The sequence below is a fragment of the Ictalurus furcatus genome, chromosome 18 (genome assembly GCF_023375685.1).
Source record: "Ictalurus furcatus strain D&B chromosome 18, Billie_1.0, whole genome shotgun sequence".
NCBI lineage: Eukaryota > Metazoa > Chordata > Actinopteri > Siluriformes > Ictaluridae > Ictalurus > Ictalurus furcatus.
The window spans coordinates 10,820,970-10,841,578 of NC_071272.1; the positions used below are offsets into that span (position 1 = coordinate 10,820,970).

General features: G+C 39.3%; 1 protein-coding gene across 3 annotated transcripts; it reads left to right on the forward strand.

The window, feature by feature from the left end:
* The first annotated feature begins 321 nt into the window (after positions 1 to 321).
* On the forward strand, positions 322 to 20,591 carry coro6 (coronin 6). Of its 3 annotated transcripts, none has more exons than XM_053648198.1 (11): positions 322 to 494; positions 9,426 to 9,625; positions 14,620 to 14,742; positions 15,840 to 15,969; positions 16,082 to 16,260; positions 17,454 to 17,573; positions 18,115 to 18,219; positions 18,308 to 18,453; positions 19,190 to 19,247; positions 19,392 to 19,619; positions 19,889 to 20,591. In XM_053648198.1, exons 2-11 carry the CDS (start codon positions 9,428 to 9,430, stop codon positions 20,009 to 20,011), a joined length of 1,410 nt encoding a protein of 469 aa, XP_053504173.1. In that variant the 5' UTR covers positions 322 to 494; positions 9,426 to 9,427; the 3' UTR covers positions 20,012 to 20,591. The 3 variants fall into 3 exon arrangements, with proteins under 3 accessions (XP_053504173.1, XP_053504174.1, XP_053504172.1); XM_053648199.1 differs by having other exon boundaries at positions 19,895 to 20,591; XM_053648197.1 differs by lacking the exon at positions 19,889 to 20,591 and having other exon boundaries at positions 19,392 to 19,879.
* The last annotated feature ends 18 nt before the right edge of the window (positions 20,592 to 20,609 follow it).

Here is a 20,609-nt window from a genome sequence, read left to right on the forward strand (position 1 = left end):
TTAATACTCAGAAACGAGCTGTGTAACACTGAATTATGGATATTGTCATTCAAAAATGGTTCAAGAAACAGAATTCTGAGTTGACAGAAAACTGCAGGTAGCTCTTTAGCCTTAGAACAAACGTGAGGGTAATTAGGAAAAATGAAGGTGGAAAACCGCATTGAACGCCACGCGCTCTGCACGTGACTTCGCCGTCAAGGGAGATGGAGGCGCTTCAAAAATAGAAAATAGCTCCGGCGTAGAACCGCCTCGTCTTCGCTCCATCCCTCCCTCCCCCATTCCCTAACCCACTGTCCAGTCAGCCCCTATCTATTTCTCTTTTCGTTCAGTAGAAGCCTGGAAACCAGCACGCCGAGTTTTGTTTTTTACGAGTTTATAAACTTTCTCAGTTGGGAAAAAAGGAACGAGTTGCATCTTTTGTGACCAAAACTGCAGAAACTAAGGAGAGGATCATCTGACAAAGAATACCAGGCGTATATAACAGAAATACAGAGGTAAGCGTTTTGCTTTTGTGAACGATTTGCGTCGTTTTTATTATGAAGACATTTGTCTTTTATTTATTACTGCCATGTCATGGTTTGTGCGTAAGGCTGCGCCAGACCGCGCCGCGGTTCGTGGCCCTGTGCTTACGCACTTTTTTTCGGGCTCTCACACTGGAGCATGCTGTGCACACGGGGTTTACTGAGAGTGGGTTTTTAGGACAAGAATATTTATGGCGAATGGCCAGGTGTGAGAGAGCGGGAGGGCGTTATGGGGGGAGGGGGTATTATTGTGTGGCCCCATGTGAGAAGTGGGGGACCAGGCGAAGTAAGAGACAGTTCAGCATTACTATATTAGGAAAGTGTGCCATGTCATTTGCTCTAACGGTGGACTCACTTTCCAGAGTCGATTCCGGTTGAAGTGAATCGAGCCGCGTGGTTTGATTCATTTGAATTCAGAGCGGCATTCAGAAAACAGACAGGGATAAAACACAAAACATAGTCCACCACTACCCAAACCCACATGTCATGATTTGCTGTTCTGTATTTATACCTGTTGAATTCTTGAATCTGATTGGTCAGAAGGTGTTGATACATTTTTCTATCACAGCAGCTCTGACAATAGTTCTGGCACAAATTCAAATTTGGGTTAATGTACTCCTTCTAATACCTTAAAGCTAAAGAAAGATGATGATAATAAAAAAAAACCGTAATAACATAATTGTTGATCTAGTGAAGTTTTCTGTAAGGAGCTGCTCTTTTAGGAGTCTCCAGTGTCAGCGCTTGGTAATAGTAGGTTTTCCTACTTTCCCATGGAAAAGTCTTCAAGACTGAGGGATTCGCGCTTTCAGGATTCTCTATAAAAACATTTTGTCATATAGATGGAAGAATTTTTTGGCATGTTTTTGTAACTTTTAACCAGTAAGTGGTGCTGTGAAATCCAAGATGGCATAAAATCTAATTAGGCTGAAATTGAGTGTCACAGGGTGTGTTGAACTCGTTTAGACTCAGGGAATCCAGGGATGCCTGGCACATCCATTTTGGACACATGGTTCAAAAGTTATGATCAGTAGTTCTAAGTACTTCCAAATTAGGCCCAAATTTGACTCGACGGTGGCGCTAGAGCGTTGGCAGTGCTTGGCCCAAATTTAGTCAGAATGTTCCTAAAACTCTCCCCAGTCTGCCAAATTTCACAACTTTTTACCAGGTGGTTCTATGGTCTGCCATAGACCCCCTAGCCAGAAGAAGAAGAAAAGGTAGAATAACAACAGGGTGCTTACACATGTTCAGTTCTTAGAACCCTAATAAATGGTTAAAAAAAATTATATTTGACATTGCTGTTGTATAAGAGGAATGAAACACTTCATCACCTGCTCTTACTGTAAAACATCAGGGTGGTAGCAATACCTTATCACACCTCGTTGATTATTTTCCTATAACAGCACATCATGTCGTGTTTATTAATGTGCTTATTTAACATGCTACACATAAATAAATAAAATAAATGCAGCTAGTTATTCATACAGTACAAATTTCTTTCTGACTCTCTCTTAATTAGTAAAAACATTTTTAAAAAGTGCCAACTTTTTCGTTTGATTCATTCATGCTTGAGAATAGATTCAACTGATTTAAAAGAGTCATTTGAAGAGGAAACAAATAATTTGTGAAGTGCACTTCCTAAATAAATTGTAAAGACGTGCTAAATGGGCATGGCTTCGCACTCTAGGGATTATTTATTTGTGGCAGTGGGAGTTAACGGTGGTCTGAGGAGCTTCTGCAGATACAATCAGCTGAAAACACACAGGCTGAGTCTGATTAATGAGGCCTTCATAAGTGTGTCACTGTTTTTAAGTGTCACTGCCTTTGCACTGCAAAATCCAAGTGATATCCCTTTCATTTCTCTTTAATTTAGATGTTTATCACAACAAAATTGTGGCAGAAAAACAAAAAAAATGGATTAGTGTTCAATCAAAACTAGTCCATCCTGTCACTTTCCTTATAAACAGATCTAGTTTATTGTGTCAATAATAACAAGCTTAACCTTTCAGACAGGTATGCAAATGGAGAAATTTAAATTAGGGACACGTTTACGATCACTCAACAGATACATCTAGTTCATTACTGATCCCATGTGTGGTTTGCTGAGAGTGGGATTTTGTTAGTGATAGATGTGTACTTGTTTTTGTCATCTGTCTTGCATAGCTTCCCAGAATAACATCATGACGGGTTAACACAGTTGTGTGACAAACTAGGCAACAGCAAAACACAAAAGTACACACTGCCATATTGTAAAGTTGTACTGGAATGTTTAGAGGAAACTTTAGGTATAGCTCTTTAAACTTAAAACAAAGCATTATGAATTAATAGAATTTCGTAAGGAACAGAACTGAAACCTAAAGCACAACTTCACAGTTTTGTATTCAATTTCTCTAATCGGGAGTTGTTTAAAAAGAGGGAAGAAAGATTATTTTAAATCCTACTTGTAAATCAGCACAGTCAAATAATGTGAAAACATCAGCCAAACTGCATGTTTTAATTAATAAACTGTCTTCAGGTCTCACTTTATTCTCCCAAGAAGACATAATAAAGTCAAGATCTTCCCAAGAAATTCAGTGTGCAGAGGCTTAATGAGATTTAACAGGACATCACACTGACCGTGACTGGCTTTTATGCTAATTCTCTTGTAAATTTATGTTGAATGCTACACATGATGATGATGATGATGATGATTATAATTTTTGGAATAGGAATGTGTTTGCCTACTATACAATTATCAATAAAATAATTATTTTAAAAAATGTTTTGTATAGGGCTGCAACTAAAGATTATTTTTTTTCGATTTTTTTCGACTTTCAGTACCATTTTTTTCATTTGTTTAAAAATAAATCATATATAAACTTCAGAGTAAAACTTTACACAACTGTTTGTCCAAGTATATAAGACTGAAAAGAACCCAATACACACAGATACACACCAGAATATATATTATTAATTTAGGACTGTAGTTTAATTCAGTGCTTTTTGTACATCCATAAAAATTATACATAAATACTTATAAGTGTATATATATAAGTATTTATGCATATTTTTTTTTTATAAAAGGTAACGTTGACATAAACAGTAAACTGAAGAAAGTCATTGTCTGTGACTCTGGGTATCTGCTAAAGATAGCGGTGTGACATTACATGTGTACGACTAGGAAGCGGCTTATACTTCCCGTTAGTAAAAAAACTGCTAGTGTTCCTTTTGAGACAATATTACCTTTCTAAAATTCATACACTAGACGTAGAGTACACAGTGCAGAGTGTAAGTTAGGGCTGTACAATTAATCGAATATTGATCTCGATTACGATTTTGACTGCCCACGATTACATGAACATGATCGACTGCGATATTGACATTTAAAGTTCGTCCTCCACTTATAGAAAACTTCGCTGCATGTCATATCAAGCGCTTCCTAAACATACAGCCAGTCACCATAGAGTGGCGCAGGGATGACGTCATTTTGTAATGCCAAAACCCGGAAACGAGTTAGCATTTTAGCCCTTCAGAGCTAAAAATTAGGGGACATCATGACACTAACATGTTGCTAAATGTGACTACAGACGTTGTCGGGGACATTAAACGTCATCATGCCGACAGGAAAAAACTTTGCAGATAAACTGGTTCAGGTATGCTGTGCACAATTCCCCCCCCAAAAAACGTGGATGAAGATTCATCCACAGAGTAAATCCGTATTATGGAAAATGTTTTTAAAACAAGTTTGGAAAAGTTGTCAGAAACTTGGTGATGTTGAAGTTGAGCGACTGTGGTGTAGTTCGTTTCTAGCATACAGTTAGTTGTTTATTCCTGGCGATTGTATTTAGGCTTTTATTAACATAAAAGTTGTGTTCATTTGTGAAAATTCTTGATGGACAAAACGTGTTTGTATTGTAAATTTTTGTTGATCACAGAGCTTATTTTTTATGATAATCCAAAAGCCTATGGGAAAATCCTATTTGGTTTTTGTCAAGGGAACCAGTGTGATGCTAACTTCCGGCTTCCGGTACAAAATTACGTCACCCCTGCACCACTCTATTGGGTTATTTGTTTGCGTCTCTCCTCCTGTAAACACTGTTATTTCCTTTTGTTGTTTTCATTTAGTTACATATTGTTATATTCGATTGGATATTTTCATTTGGTTGATGACATTTTTATTTTTACTTATCCTATAATTTGGGTACAATTTTATTTATATTTTGCTTCTACGAGATGATGCACATTAAGGACCAGTCTAATTTGATGCAAAGACTTGTACATTAGCAGGAATGTAGCACAACATGGAGGTGAAAGCAGCGGTCTGTTTATTTAAATGTGAAAGTGCAATAAAAATATGTTGTTCCTAAAATCAGTGAATAATCGTGATAAATAATTGTGATCTCAATATTGATCAAAATAAGCGTGGTGATTATTTTGGCCATAATCGTGCAGCCCCAGTGTAAGTGTATAGTACGTCATTTGGGACACAACTTTAGTATTTACTCTCAGAAGCGTGTTTTTGGAACAGAAGTAACGTAATGAGTAAATGTACCATGCGCAGATCAACTAATCGATAATGAGATTTGTTGATTCATCAATTAATATCGAGATTAATAATATAATTATTATTAGTTGTTGCAGCTCTAGTTTTATTTATATCATTAAACAAAATTTATCTTGTGTCACGAATCCCCTCAACGCTCGGCACATTTCCTGGTGCAGCAAGACTGGGTGCATCTCAGTCACTTCTGTAGTCAGGGCACTGATCAGGGAGTTGGCCATTTTAAGGGCCAGTTTAAGGACGTTTGCTCTCTAAAAAATCCCACAATGCGCCGCATGTGTCGATGCTCACGTACATGTGCTTAGTTTTGCCTTTGATTACTTTGTCTAGCTATACCTTTTATGTTCTTTATGCCATAGTCTTTTCAATAGTGTTTTCTGATTCTAAGCCATGGTTTAAAACTTTATTTAGCTTTTTAATATGGGTATAATGAGATATTTGAGGTTACTAAGAGCAAGTTTTACATTACATCATATAGTATGTTTTACCAAGCTACCATTTCTCAAGCACAAAATAGTTCTAAACCTCAAAGAAACCTAAATATAAATCTACTAAGTGTATATATATATATATATATATATATATATATATATATATATATATATATATATATATATATATATATATATATATAACACCTTACAAATAAACTGTATTTACACACACTTTCAAATAAATCACTTTCAAACCTGCAGTGGTTAGTCTCATTGGTTCTCATGGGTTTTCAGAACAGCATCAACATCTGGCCATCACACCCATATGTGGTTCTTTCCCAAACTGTTAACACAAAGCTGGACACACACTATTGTATAGAATGTCTTTGTATGCTGTAGCATTAGAATTTCCCATCACTGGAACTAAGAGGCCCAAAGCATGGCAATGCCCCTGTGCACAAAGTAAGCTAAAATAAGCTGTAGCTGTCTAAATGTACAGTGGTACTTGAAAGTTTTATTTTCTTTATTTCTGCATAAATATGACCTAAAACATCATCATATTTTCACAGAAGTCTTAAAAGTAGACAAAGAGTACCAAATTAAACAAACGAGACAAAAAATATTATACTTGTTAATTTATTTATTGAGGAAAATGATCCAATATTACATATCTGTAAGTGGCAAAAGTAGGTGAACCTCTAGGATTAGCAGTTAAAGGAGTCATATTATTATTTTTAAATGTTTTTAAATGTTAATTATTTTGTTGATTGGATATAATAAAATAGGTTAACATGCTTTAATGTTAAAAAAATGCATTATTTGTCAAATAATGTACATTATTGCAGTTCCTCTATTTCCAGGCTGAATGAAAAAGGCTACAGACCACCAACATACAAACAACCAGTTAAAAAACTGAGGCAAGTTAGCAAACTTTAGCTAGCATGTTAGCAGAGGTCTGCAACTGAGCCACAATACAATACTCAACATTTGAACAGTCAATAGCAGATACTTCATAAAATAATCAAACATACTTACAGGTTTTGATTCAGAAGCGCAAGATTGTCCAAGCAAAGTGGGAATTGCCTGATTTTTCAGGAGTAGCCTTTGTGTGTAGCCTGCCTTGTACTCGCCCAGGTTCAGGAAGCTGTATAAATAACCAGTAACCACTGATTTCGGCCGTTTTCGGAAGGCAAAACAAAGAGGTTTTGCTTTCGCACCGAAACGCTCAGCGTCTCCGCTACGTAGTGCCTGAACTAACTGAAGCCTCGACTGAATTCACTGAAGCCTCGGTTTCCTTATTCGTAGCTGCCTTTGGACGGGTTTATGCTGATAGTGCACTCCGTGACGTAGAGAAATTATGGAAGTAAATCTGGACTTCAAATGAGGCATTTTGGGCAGGTCTGTAGCAGTGTTCTCTGTTAGATAGAATAAATCCCTTTGGGGGGAAATATGACTTTTGGGACTTTGGAGAGCTTATACCTGCACAAACAGATACATTACACTCCCAAACAGAAGGAAAACATTAATCATGTTATGACCCCTTTAATTTGAAGGTGAAATTTGTCAGGTGTTTTCAATCAATGGGATGACAATCAGGTATGAGAGAGTGCTGTTTTTTATTTAAAGAATAGGGATCTATCAAAGTCTGCTCTTCAGAACAGATGTTTGTGGACGTGTATCATGGCACATGCAAAGGAGATTTCTGAGGACCTCAAAAAAACAATTGTTGATGCTCATTAAGCTGGAAAAGGTTACAAAACCATCTCTAAAGAGTTTGAACTCCACCAATACACAGTCAGACAGATAATATACAAATGGAGGAAATTCATTACCCTCCCCAGGAGTGGGTAAACACCAACAAAGATCACTCCAAAAGCAAGATGTGTACACCAGGTACAAAGGAACCCAGGGTAACATCTAAGTAACAAAAGGCCTCTCTCACATTGGTTAATGTTTATTCCACCATCAGGAGAACACTGAACAACAATGGTGTGCAAGGCAGGTTTGCAAGGAGAAAGCCACTGTTCTCCAAAATGAACATTGCTGCCCCTTTGCAACTTGTTAAAGATCAAGCCAGAAGGCTACTGGAAAAATGTTTTGTGGGCAGATGAGACCAAAATAGAATGTTTTGAAGCGTTATGTTTGGAGAAAGGAAAACACTGCATTTCAGCACAGGAACCTTATCCCATCTATGAAACATGGTGGTGTTAGTATCATGGTTTAGGCCTGTTTTGCTGCATCTGGACCAGGATGGCTTCCCATCATTGATGGAAAATCTGAATTATACCAGTGAATTTTAAAGGAAAATGTGAGTACATCTGTCCATGGAAAAAGTGGGTCATGCAGCAGGTCAACGACCCTAAGCACACAAGTCATTCAAGCAAAGAATGGTTAAAGAAAAACCATTAATATTTTGTAATGTCAAAGTCCTGACCTTACTCCAATAGAAATGTTGTGGAAGGACTTGAACAAGCAGTTCCTGCCCAGAAACCCACCAACATCCCAGAATTTAAGCTGTTCTGTACTGAGGAATGGGCAAAAATTCCTCCGAGCCAATGTGCAGGACTGATCAACAGTTACCAGAAACATTTAGTTGCAGTTATTGTTGCACAAGGGGGTCACACCAGATACTGAAAGCAAAGGTTCACATGCTTTTGCCACTCACAGATATGTAATATTGGATCGTTTTCCTTAATAAATAAATTACCAAGAATAATATTTTTCTCTCATTTGTTTAATTTCTTTATCTACTTTTAGGACTTATGTGGAAATCCGTTGATGTTTTAGGTCATATTTATGTAGAATTATAGACAATTCTAAAGGGTTAACAAACACTTAAAATTAAAAAAAAATTCAAGCACCACTGTATATTTGGGGAGACCAGTAAGCAGGCTATTACAATAATCCAATCTGTTGGAGAAAGGCATGGATTAAACTTTAACTTTAAACTTATCTAGGTCCTATTTAGAGATGATGGTGATGAGTGCCTTGATATTGTGCGTTATCATGCTGGAAGTGTCCATCAGAATTTGGATAAACTGCAGTCATTAAGGGTTGTCATCAGATACACCATGCGATTCAGATGTTCCTCAGGGGTACCAGGGGCTCTAATGTGTAGCAGGAAAGCATTCACCACACCATCACACTTTACTGTACTGTTAGCCCAAACATAATGGCTCCACGGACTCATGTTTCTTGCGCCAAATTCTGATGTTTCTTTCCACCTGATGGCGAAGGAACCTGGATTTGTCTATTGGTGCGCAGTTGAGTCATGCTTTCTTATTCTAACTGAGCTTGCTCATGAGCAGTGCAGCTATAATTGTTCATACTATCATCAGGAGATTGCAAGTTCAAATCCCAGTAATGGTGTAGCCTTTTGTGTTGGGAGGCCATGGGGGACACTATTCAGTCATGGGCCTTATTTAGCCCATGTATACAGAATAAGACTGGTAGCGCTATCCTGCAAGTACCATTCAAAGGCTGTATGGTGTTACATGAGCAGCAGAAGATGCAATCACTGGCGTCATGTGTGTTGGAGAAAAACCTTTGTTAGCACTTGTGTTCCTTTACTTAGATTAGATTCAGTCTGACAGACAGAACAGTGAATTATTATTCATGCATGTTCCCTTTGAGCAAGTGGTCAGTCAAGCTTCCACTTTTGATTGATTGGATGTTGGTCCTGCTCTAGAAATGCCAGGGCTTTAAAATGTCTTCCTTTACATAAATAGTCAGTGATTGTTTAATTAACCAGCAATAAACTAATCATGTATGCAAATACTTTCACAGTAATAGCTTAGAAATGGATGTGACCTGTATATCACAAATACAAATAAACATTTATTTTGCTTGTTCACTGCTGTTTATGTAGTATTAATGGCTGGTATAAGTTTAATGCCTTCTTTGAGCTGACCTTTTCCTTTCTTTTTCTCCTAGTGATGAGTCGCAGTATTGTGCGCCAGAGTAAGTTCCGGCATGTCTTTGGTCAAGCTGCGAAGGCGGAGCAGAGTTACGATGATATTCGGGTTTCCAAGGTGACGTGGGACAGCTCGTTCTGTGCAGTCAACCCCAAGTTCCTGGCAGTTATAGTGGAGTCAAGTGGAGGAGGAGCCTTTTTGGTTTTGCCCCTTTCAAAGGTAAGAAGAAGAATAAGTTGTAACGGAGTATGGCATACTCTCATTGTGTGATTGTGTTTGAAAGTTTTAACTTGAGTAAGGAGACTGTGAGTGTAGAAATAAATAATTGATTAAAAAATTATCCTGTAAAAGTACATAAATTGTTGAGCACTTTAATACTGGCAATCAGTGCAGCAGTAGCTTCAAAATCATAACATGTCCTTGACATAAGCAATATTATTAAACTAACCTGAATAAAATCTCCACAAACGCCTACTGTTGGTCAAACAGAGCAGTGTGTTTCAGATTTCCGGAGGGTTGCAGCTCAGCACAGTTTAATGTCTCTGTTGTAACATCTCTGAGCCAACCTGTCAGCTAATGATGATTATCTCACTATAGGAATTAGCTCATTAGTTGCTTGAGATGCATTTGGAGCTCGTCCTGGGAGTGATTACACTATAAACAAGACTTTAAATAAAAACTTGTTGTAATTTTCCCCTTTGTGGATTGAGATATTGTCATGGTGAAAGGACTGTCACTGAGAGCTTATTGTCTTATCTTAATGCATGTCTTCCTTGTACACTATATGCCTAAAAGTTTGTGGATATCTGACCATCACACCAATATGTGGTTCTTCCCCAAACTGTTGCAACACAGTTGGAAGCACACTATTGTACAGAATGTCTTTGTATGTTGTAGCATTTCAAATTCTTTTCACTGGAGCTTAACCTGTTCCAGCATGACAATGCCCCTGTGCCCAAAGCGAGCTCCATGAAGACATGGTTTGCGAAGATTGAAGTTAAAGAACTTGACCCCTGACCTCAACTCAAGCTAAATGGGCAAATCACCACAGCATTGTTCCAAAATGTTGTGGAAAGCCTTCCCAGAAGAGTGGAGGTTATCATAACAGCAGTGAGGGACTAAATCTGCAATGTGATGTTCAACAATCACATGAGAGTTATGGTTGGGTGTCCACAAACCTTTGCCTATATAGTGTATCTTGAGGGATGGTGAGTTCAAAAAGGAGTCACATTTACCTGGTAAACCCAGGATGGGTTGCTTGGAGCATCTGGCAGAAGCTTCAGTGAATTTAACTCCAACCTCCATGTACCAAGTGAGATCAGGGATGTTGAGTCTGAATGGAACATGGTCAAGTCCGTTGATCATAGAGGCAGATGCAAGAAGCTGTGGTGTGAAGACTGTCATGGTGGTAACCCCAGGATGCACTGGTGGACGTTATTCAATTTGGATGTATAGGAGAGTCAGAAGGGCTGCAGAAAAAAAATCTCTGGCATGGGAAGAGTTTGGAAAGGTCATAGAAAAAGATGTTCTGGCAAACCATTCAGCGCATCAGGAGGGAAAGGTGAGTCTACACTCAAGCTCTACTGAGCATGTGAGCAGTAGTGTTGATTTCTATTGAGGACACTGTTGTGTTAAAGAAGGAGCATTTAACTCCGTGATCATGCTCTCTTTTCAGGAAGCAATGACAGAATGCTACTGTAGATGCTCACACATGAGGGAAAAAACCTGATTCTTCAGCTGGAAGAATCTCGTGCCAAGTTCCCATAGTCAACTATTGTTGTTACCTGGTACTGAATGATTAATCAGTACTGATAAGTGATTAGCATCCTTAAAAGAGTAGATAGATGCTGAAACTCATGCCTATTGCCCAGCGCTTTGCTAGGTGTAATCTGCAGGCTGAACTATTTCTATCCTACACATACTGTACATCCCACTTGGTAACACCAGCTGGTTCTTTCAGTGTGAAATCTGTACATGAACACTAATTGTATATCATTATGAGAACGTCACCGGTTAGTCGTAGATCAGTATAACAGAGTGTGCTTTTAGAAAACTGTTCTACAGTCCCTTATATGGAAGTTCGCTATTTTGTGATCACAACCTTGTAACCATATCAGTCCATCATTTAGTAAGGCTGATGGCTGGGTATTATCAGAATATAAATACAGTTCTTCTTGTTTTTTGGGAATACAGTATGCAGACTCATTACACAGACACATGAGCATGTAGCAGCAGGGCTTAATAGACACCCTATAAATACCCTGCCTGCTTTCTCACCCGGCCCTGTTCCAGAAAGGTCAGAATAAAAACTGCCTTTTCATCGCCTCGTCACAGGGTTATAAATACACACCAGGGGAGCAAGGAGCCACAGCAGCAGGAGCAGCCCAGGAAAGGAACACACACATACAAACCTCGAGTCAGTTGAATTAGGGCAGTTTGTCTTAGGGGTGTAATTAAACCAGATCTATATTCTTGCAGCATGCTGTATGAGGCAGGATGCAAGTGTGTAAACTTAACAAGTAGTTTTCACATATAACATTGTAAACGCGGCCAACAAATCCTTTAAAAAACTTTTTTAAAAAAATAATAATAATAAAAAATAAAAAAAAAGGTCCTCCAGGGTGAAGCTCCAACATAACGGTTGTTGAAAAGATACCGAGTGTGAAAAGTCCGATAAGGAATACTGGTCACAGCATAATTCCATATATGTTACATTATCGTCTTTATTATTATTCTAAAATAGTAACAAATTAGCAGACAAAATATTCTCGCATTGTTCAAAGACTAAACAGGACCCTAAGTGTTTGCAGGTTAATATGAACTATATGACCAAAAGTATGTGGACACTTGACCATCACACCCAAACTTGCTATTTGAACATTCCATTCCAGATTCTCTTTGCTGTTATAATGACCTCCATTCTTCTGGGAAGGCTTTCCACTAGATTTTGGAGCGTGGGGATTTGTGTTCATTCAGCCACAAGAGCATTAGTGACGTCAGGCACTGATGTTGGATGAGGAGGCCTGGGGTGCAGTCTGTGTTCCAGAACACAAAGGTGTTCAGTGGGGTTGAGGTCAGGGCTCAAGAGTTCTTCCACTCTTGGCAAACCATGCCTTAATGGAGCTCGCTTTGACAATTCCACAGTGGCATTGTCATGAGGGAACAGGTTTGGGCCATTTAGTTCCAAAGGGAAATTGTAATGTTACAGCACACAAAGACAATCTATACAATTGTGTGCTTCCAACTTTGTGGCAACAGTTTGGGGAAGAACCTCATATTGGTGTGATGGTCAGGTGTTTACATACATTTGGCCATATACAGTGAGGGAAAAAAGTATTTGATCCCCTGCTGATTTTGTACGTTTGCCCACTGACAAAGAAATGATCAATCTATAATTTTAATGGTAGTTGTATTTGAACAGTGAGAGACAGAATAACAACAAAAAAATCCAGAAAAACGCATGTCAATAATTTTATAAATTAATTTGCATTTTAATGAGGGAAAAAAGTATTTGACTCCCTCTCAATCAGAAAGATTTCTGGCTCCCAGGTGTCTTTTATACAGGTAACGAGCTGAGATTAGGAGCACACTCTTAAAGGGAGTGCTCCTAATATCAGTTTGTTACCTGTATAAAAGACACCTGTCCACAGAAGCAATCAATCAGTCATATTCCAAACTCTCCACCATGGCCAAGACCAAAGAGCTCTCCAAGGATGTCAGGGACAAGACTGTAGACCTACACAAGTCTGGAATGGGCTACAAGACCATTGCCAAGCAGCTTGGTGAGAAGGGGACAACAGTTGGTGCGATTATTCGCAAACGGAAGAAGCACAAAAGAACTGTCAATCTCCCTCGGCCTGGGGCTCCATGCAAGATCTCACCTCGTGGAGTTGCATTGATCATGAGAACAGTGAGGAATCAGCCCAGAACTACACGGGAGGATCTTGTCAATGATCTCAAGGCAGCTGGGACCATAGTCACCAAGAAAACAATTGGTAACACACTACGCCGTGAAGGACTGAAATCCTGCAGCGCGCACAAGGTCCGCTGCTCAAGAAAACACATATACATGCCCGTCTGAAGTTTGCCAATGAACATCTGAATGATTCTGAGGACAACTGGGTGAAAGCGTTGAGGTCAGATGAGACCAAAATGGAGCTCTTTGGCATCAACTCAACTCGCCGTGTTTGGAGGAGGAGGAATGCTGCCTATGACCCCTGGAACACCATCCCCACCGTCAAACATGGAGGTGGAAACATTATGCTTTGGGGTTTTTTTTCTGCTAAGGGGACAGGACAATTTCACCGCATCAAAGGGACGATGGACGGGGCCATGTACCGTCAAATCTTGGGTGAAAACCTCCTTCCCTCAGACAGGGCATTGAAAATGGGTCGTGGATGGATATTCCAGCATGACAATGACCCAAAACACATGGCCAAGGCAACAAAGGAGTGGCTCAAGAAGAAGCACATTAAGGTCCTGGAGTGACCTAGGCAGTCTCCAGACCTTAATCCCATAGAAAATCTGTGGAGAGAGCTGAAGGTTCGAGTTGCCAAATGTCAGCCTCGAAACCTTAATGATTTGGAGAAGATCTGCAAAGAGGAGTGGGACAAAATCCCTCCTGAGATGTGTGCAAACCTGGTGGCCAACTACAAGAAACGTCTGACCTCTGTGATTGCCAACAAGGGTTTTTAAACCAAGTACTAAGTCATGTTTTGCAGAGGGGTCAAATACTTATTTCCCTCATTAAAATGCAAATCAATTTATAACATTTTTGATGTGCATTTTTCTGGATTTTTTTGTTGTTATTCTGTCTCTCACTGTTCAAATAAATCTACCATTAAAGTTATAGACTGATCATTTCTTTGTCAGTGGGTAAACATACAAAATCAGCAGGGGATCAAATACTTTTTTCCCTCACTGTAGTGTATTTACTAGTAATGTGCTCATGTAGAGCCAGGTGAAAAAGACATTTGAACATTTCCAGAACTATGTCACTCCATCTGGGGACAAAATGCTATCCAAATGCTGTCAGAATCATGATTATGATGGAAGCTCTGGATGGCTAAAAAACAAACAAACAACTGATTCAGAGGGCTTAATTTTGTCTGGCTTAATTCCTGCCCAAATAAATCTGTAGAAATCAGTTTTTAAATTATTAGACTGTTTATTGTGCTGTTTGTCTCTTCTGTGGTTGGTGTTACACATTACAGGTGGGACGTGTGGATAAGAACTATCCCCTGGTGGTGGGACACTCCGGGCCTATCCTGGACATTGACTGGTGTCCCCACAATGACAACATTTTGGCAAGCGGCTCTGAAGACACCACTGCCATGGTAAATCTTCATCCTGCTTTGATCTATAGGTCTCTAAGGTTGCTCACATACGCTCTCTCTATCTGTCTCATATAAACATACACATGTACACTAACTGTTGCAAAAGCATCCTATATTTTATTTATACCTTTGCATTGACTTTGGTTCTTTGTCTGGACTTTTTTTTGTACAGCATATTACATATTCATTACAGATGAATGTCAGTTCCATCACGTTGCAGTACATTACAAACATGTCTGGTGCAGAAAACTTACTGCAGCTGTCATATAGTGATAGTGTGTTCATACTTGAATACTGACGTAGCATTTCTAAAATATTAGGGATGACGTTAACATTATAGAATAGACATATGGTACTATGCTTAATCATAGTAAAAGTGCAATAAAAAAATAACAAACATTTGTATGTCAGTAAAGAAAGTAACATATTACTTGTAAAAGACCACTTATTCAGACAAAATTAAAAAATAGAAGGAAGTGTGACAGTCAAAGTCTCCAGAAGAACTGTGGCATATGCATAGAAAAACTTAGCAGCCAGTATTCTCATAAATCTGCATAAAGTGTACCTGTAATTTATCTAGTAATTAATTTCTAAAAGCAAAGGGATATCATGACAAATATTGACATTGTTTCATTTCCTGCTGTTTATATATAGATATTTTTTTTATTGTAGAAAATGTTTGATCTGCCTAAAACTTTTGCACAGCACTTAAAAGTGGATTAACTATGCTGACTCCATAAGAGTTTCATAGTGTTGTTACAAGGAGACTCGCATGTAACACATGGTTATTTTCAGCTGAGCTTAGATCACATATTTATGTCATAATTAGCCCTATTTTGACCTTGATTATTTCATGGTATTCTGTTCCCCTGAGCTCACAGGCCAAGAGGTCGGATCAGGATAAGATGATGTCTGCACAGATATATAGATTGTTTTTTTTTTTGTTGTTGTTGGTGTGATCCTAATTAAATACAGCACATAAAATTAATCATACCTTTACTAAGCTTTCTGGACATGGAAATAACTGAAAAAGTGCTTGCCTATTTGCTGCCTCTGTGCTAGTGTACTACTATGAGTTCTCTCATTTTTTTCTGCAGATATGGCAGATCCCAGACCACACTCCAACCCGGCCCATCAGTGAGCCCATTGTGGTACTGGAGGGCCACTCCAAACGCGTGGGCATTGTCAGCTGGCACCCCACTGCCCGCAACATCCTTCTCACTGCAGGTGTGCACGCTCCACTCTTATGCATCTCTATGCTCAATGCAAATCATTCTCATCTCTGTCAGCATCTGTATTTTGATCCATGTTGTCCATTATGTGTATCTGTGTGGTGCAGGCAGTGATAATCTGATCATAATCTGGAATGTGGGCACCGGAGAGCCAATAATCTCAATGGAAGATCACCCGGACCTCATCTACAACGTCAGCTGGAACCACAATGGAAGCCTGTTTTGCACAACTTGCAAAGACCGCCGTCTTCGTGTTTGTGACCCCCGCAAGAGAGAGGTGGTCGCTGTGAGTATAGAGAAAGAAAGAAATAATTCCTCCAGATATCAACAAAACAAGGCTGAGCATGAAAGCTGGAGATCACAATCAAGCCAGATTCAAAAATCTCCTAAAAAAAAAAAAACATCCAAAGACAATTCTCAGACTGTGAGACATTTTTTGATTGAAAGTGTGTGACCACTTTCTCTCATCTGAAAGCCACCCATAGGATGATGTGAAACTCATGGGACAGCTACAAATACAGTAGTGGCAGGAACATAAACAAAACATGCTAATGGACAAAAATGATCCTTATTATGCGAACATATTTTCTGCATGAGCCTGGATGAGGTAAGCAGAAGAGAGTCATTTTCTTAAATCACAGGTCTATCACTAGAGTATCTTCATTGTATAATCTGACATGCGGAACGCATTTTTTGGATTCTCTATTTTATTGGGATCATCCCATACAATGTGACCAGTAATAATCTTAACATACTGCTCAAAGTGGTCAAGAAACAGAACCAGTTGCTGCCTCTTTGGGGCTACAACATGGTTATAAGGGTGTGTTAGAGCAACACAATAAAAATCTATTTTAATTAAAATCCGTGTCCTACGTTTATTATTATTCTCATTAAGACAAGGAGACCGGAAAGTTTAATTATCAGACTATGCCTTACACTACTTTTGTCACGTCCTTGTCTGCACCTGCCACAAACCATCTCTGATCCATTTCCCATGATCCTCAGCCATTATACATGGCTCTCAGTCACAGGACCTGTCCTTGGTCCCAGACTGTGGACAGAATTTCCAGACTTCTATTCAGACATGCCTGTATCCAGTCACAGCACTTCCTTTAAATAACAGACTTTCAACAACTCTTTGCAAATTTGTAGAATTTTGCATATGATGTTTCTGAGTCATTTGCGTTCCCAGGGTAGTTTATGCACCTTTGCCTAACTTACTGCCTTTCCACCATTTTGAGAATTGCCTAGCCATTTTGGTATGTTCACTTTTGATGGTTCTAATAAAATGGAGACTTGTTTTAGACTATTTTATAGAATTAACTTTATTCCAATTGTGACACTGCAATTATCAAAATCATTCCAAGGAAGTATAATTGGAAGAAGACCACCTCTTGGTCTCACAAATTGGTTATAAAAAGTACAGAAAGCAGAGTTTTCAATTAGGTGTCTCTCTGATGTCTCTCTTTGTCCTTGCAGGAGAGACTAGCACCACATGAAGGCATCAGGCCCATGAGAGCTATCTTCACCAGAGAGGGAAACATCTTCACTACAGGCTTTACCAGGATGAGTCAGAGGGAGCTTGGCCTTTGGGACCCGGTAGGAGGACACTACTTCCATCAGCCTTCAAGCATCATATGCACACATTTAAAAGTTGCATAGATTTAGTAGCAAACAAAGTTTCTAGAATTGCACAGCTGAAATGTCAAGAAGTTGTGTGTAATTTCACCCTGTCTAGGATTAATATTAAGCAAACTTCATTTCCTGCAATGATTTTTTTTTTTTTTTGGAATAAATATCTGGTACGGACACCTTGTATAGGCGATGTGTCCGGTTTTACCGGGATAGGCTCAGAATCCAAAAGTATACAGGTATATAAAATATAAGATAGCTTTCATTTATATTCACTTTTTTCGTCTTAGCCTAATTCCACATGTCCAAATTACTTTAAAAATGAAAATAGTAAAAAAAATAATAATAGACAACCATTAAATGTGGTCAAAGTTTCCATCCATGTATTGATCCTGTTAAGAAAATTGTAATGAAAATAACAGCATTTCTATTAGTTTTCTATCAAATGTTCTGTCAAAACCTTGAGATCACAATGTTCGAAATGCAAACACTGATTTCTTAATTGCAGACGAATTTCGAGGAACCCATTGCTCTTTTGGAGTTGGACACAAGTAATGGGGTCTTATTGCCATTTTATGATCCAGATACCAGCCTGGTATATCTGTGTGGTAAGGTATGTGCAGCAATTAAGCATCATTTTAATCTCAGTGCTCAGCAGAGTATCACAGGCCTAAGTCTCTCTTCCTCGTCTCTACCTCCAGGGGGACAGCAGCATTCGCTATTTTGAGATCACAGAGGAGCCACCCTATGTGCACTACCTCAGCACATACAGTAGCAAAGAGCCACAGCGAGGCATGGGCTTCATGCCCAAGAGAGGAGTTGATGTTAGCAAGTGTGAGATTGCCAGGTGAGCTTGAGCTGAGTATGTACGTATATAATTGGATGTTGGTATGTCTTGTATTGACATCTACACACACCAGCCACTTTAATAGGAACATCTATACACCTGTTCATTTATGCAATTATCCAATCAGCCAGTCAAGACCAGGTGATGTTTTTCTGATCCAGCTTGGGTGAGCCTGTGCTCAGTGTAGCCTCAGTGGCTGTTCTTGGCTGACAGGAGTGGAACCCGATTTCATCTTCTGTTGTTGTAGCCCGTCTGTCTCACTGCTCAGTGTTGTGCATTCTGAGATGCTTGTCTGCTCACCACGGTTGTAGGGTGGTTATTTAAGTTACTGCAGCTTTTCTGTCAGCTCGAACCAGTCTAGCCTTTCTCTTCTGAGCTCTCTCATCAACGAGGCACTTCCGCCCACAGAACTGCTTCTTAGTGAACGTTTTTTGTTTTTCGTACCATTCTGTGTAAACTCTACAGACTGTGGTATGTGAAAAGACAAAGGGATCAGCAGTTTTTGAAATACTCAAATTGGCACAAACAGCCATGTCACAGTCAAAGTCACTGAGATCACATTTCTCCCCATTCTGATGTACTGATGTGAACATTAACTGAAGCTCTTGACTGTATCAGCATGATTTTGTGCATTAATCTGCTGCCACATGATTGGCTGGTTGGATAATAGCATGCATGGGCATACTTTTCAAGAGAAACATAAGAAAGATCTCAGTCTTTGATTCTGTGTGTTCAGATTATACAAGCTTCATGAGAGGAAATGTGAGCCTATAATGATGACAGTCCCTAGAAAGGTAAGTACATTTATGCAAATATGATTCACCAAACACAAGCATGATTAGTGTAACCATATAAATAGAGAATTTGTTTAATGTCACATTAAAGGCATTAGTTCAGTCCTAGGATAGTCCTAATAATTCTTCTTTCTTCCTTTCCAGTCAGATCTGTTCCAAGATGACCTCTATCCGGACACAGCAGGCCCAGACCCTGCACTGGAGCCTGAAGAGTGGCTGGAGGGGCGAGATGAAGACCCCATCTTAGTCTCCTTGAAGGATGGCTACGTTCCCCCAAAGAGCAGAGAGCTAAAAGTGGCCAAGAAGAATCTTCTGGACCCCAGGCCTGCACCCCGCAGGAGCATGTCGTCTGTCGATGGAAGCAGCTTGCCAGTGAGTACACTGTTCATCTCTCACTCTTATTCCATTCCACTCCTCATCTCTTCACCCTGTTACTCCATTCAAATTCAAAAAGAACCTTCCTTCAGAGCTTTATCCTACCCTGCTTTCTATTTCTTGTTTCCTGTCTCCTAAAATGTTTTTTTTTTCATTCTGTTCTTGTATCTTTGCCCCAACCCCTTGTTCTTTTTCTCCTCCTTCTTTCTTCCATCGATTGTCACTTCCTATCTTCTCTGCTGTTCCTCCTGTACTCTCCTTGCTAGCCTCAGTTGTTGGAAAAGCTTATAGAGGAGATTCAGAGTCTGAAGGCTGCAGTTCTCTCTCAAGAAAAGCGAATCAGTGACTTAGAGAATAAGCTCTCAAAGTACACCAACGGCACTGTCTGAATGATTCAGTAAAGCACAATCACTCCTCTACACACTGCCCAACCTCCCTGACCCCTTCATATATGCACGTACATATTCCACATTAACACAGCATTCACCCAAGTGCATTCATGACTAAACAACTTTTAACTGTTAACGAGGCTATGAGCAATAGTTACATTTTAAAACTCTTACTAATGGCTTACATCTTTCCCGAGTATAGAATATAAAGGGATGATTATTGCACATATGCTATACAGGTGGAAACTTCAAGCCATCTTGAATCCAAATGATATACACTCATCAGCCACCTTAGACCCTGTTTAAACTAGTGCGTTTTCGTTTTAAAACAGCGTTTTAATGTGAACTCTTAATGTGAACTGCTCAAATGGCTTATGGGTCAAGAAACCTCGTCACCACGCATCTGACTCGTTTCCCCTCGGGATCATTGTCCGCTATCCACTCTCTTTTGGTCTAACCCGAAACCGGCGTTCCATGTAGGGCTTATGCCAATTGCTCTAATCATAGTTTGCCTCTTGCGCATGTAGGCAGCTGCGGTATTTTAAAATACACAATTTAACTGCACAGTGGCTGCTAAGAATCACAACAAAGCCAGCAA

Bases quoted from the DNA above. Each gene is read 5' to 3' on its own strand.
- coro6 (XM_053648197.1), top strand. From the start codon at position 9,428: ATGAGTCGCAGTATTGTGCGCCAGAGTAAGTTCCGGCATGTCTTTGGT. The intron at 15,970-16,081 runs GTGTGCACGCTC...TGTGTGGTGCAG, and splicing joins CAACATCCTTCTCACTGCAG to GCAGTGATAATCTGATCATA. The intron at 16,261-17,453 runs GTGAGTATAGAG...TTGTCCTTGCAG, and splicing joins GCAAGAGAGAGGTGGTCGCT to GAGAGACTAGCACCACATGA.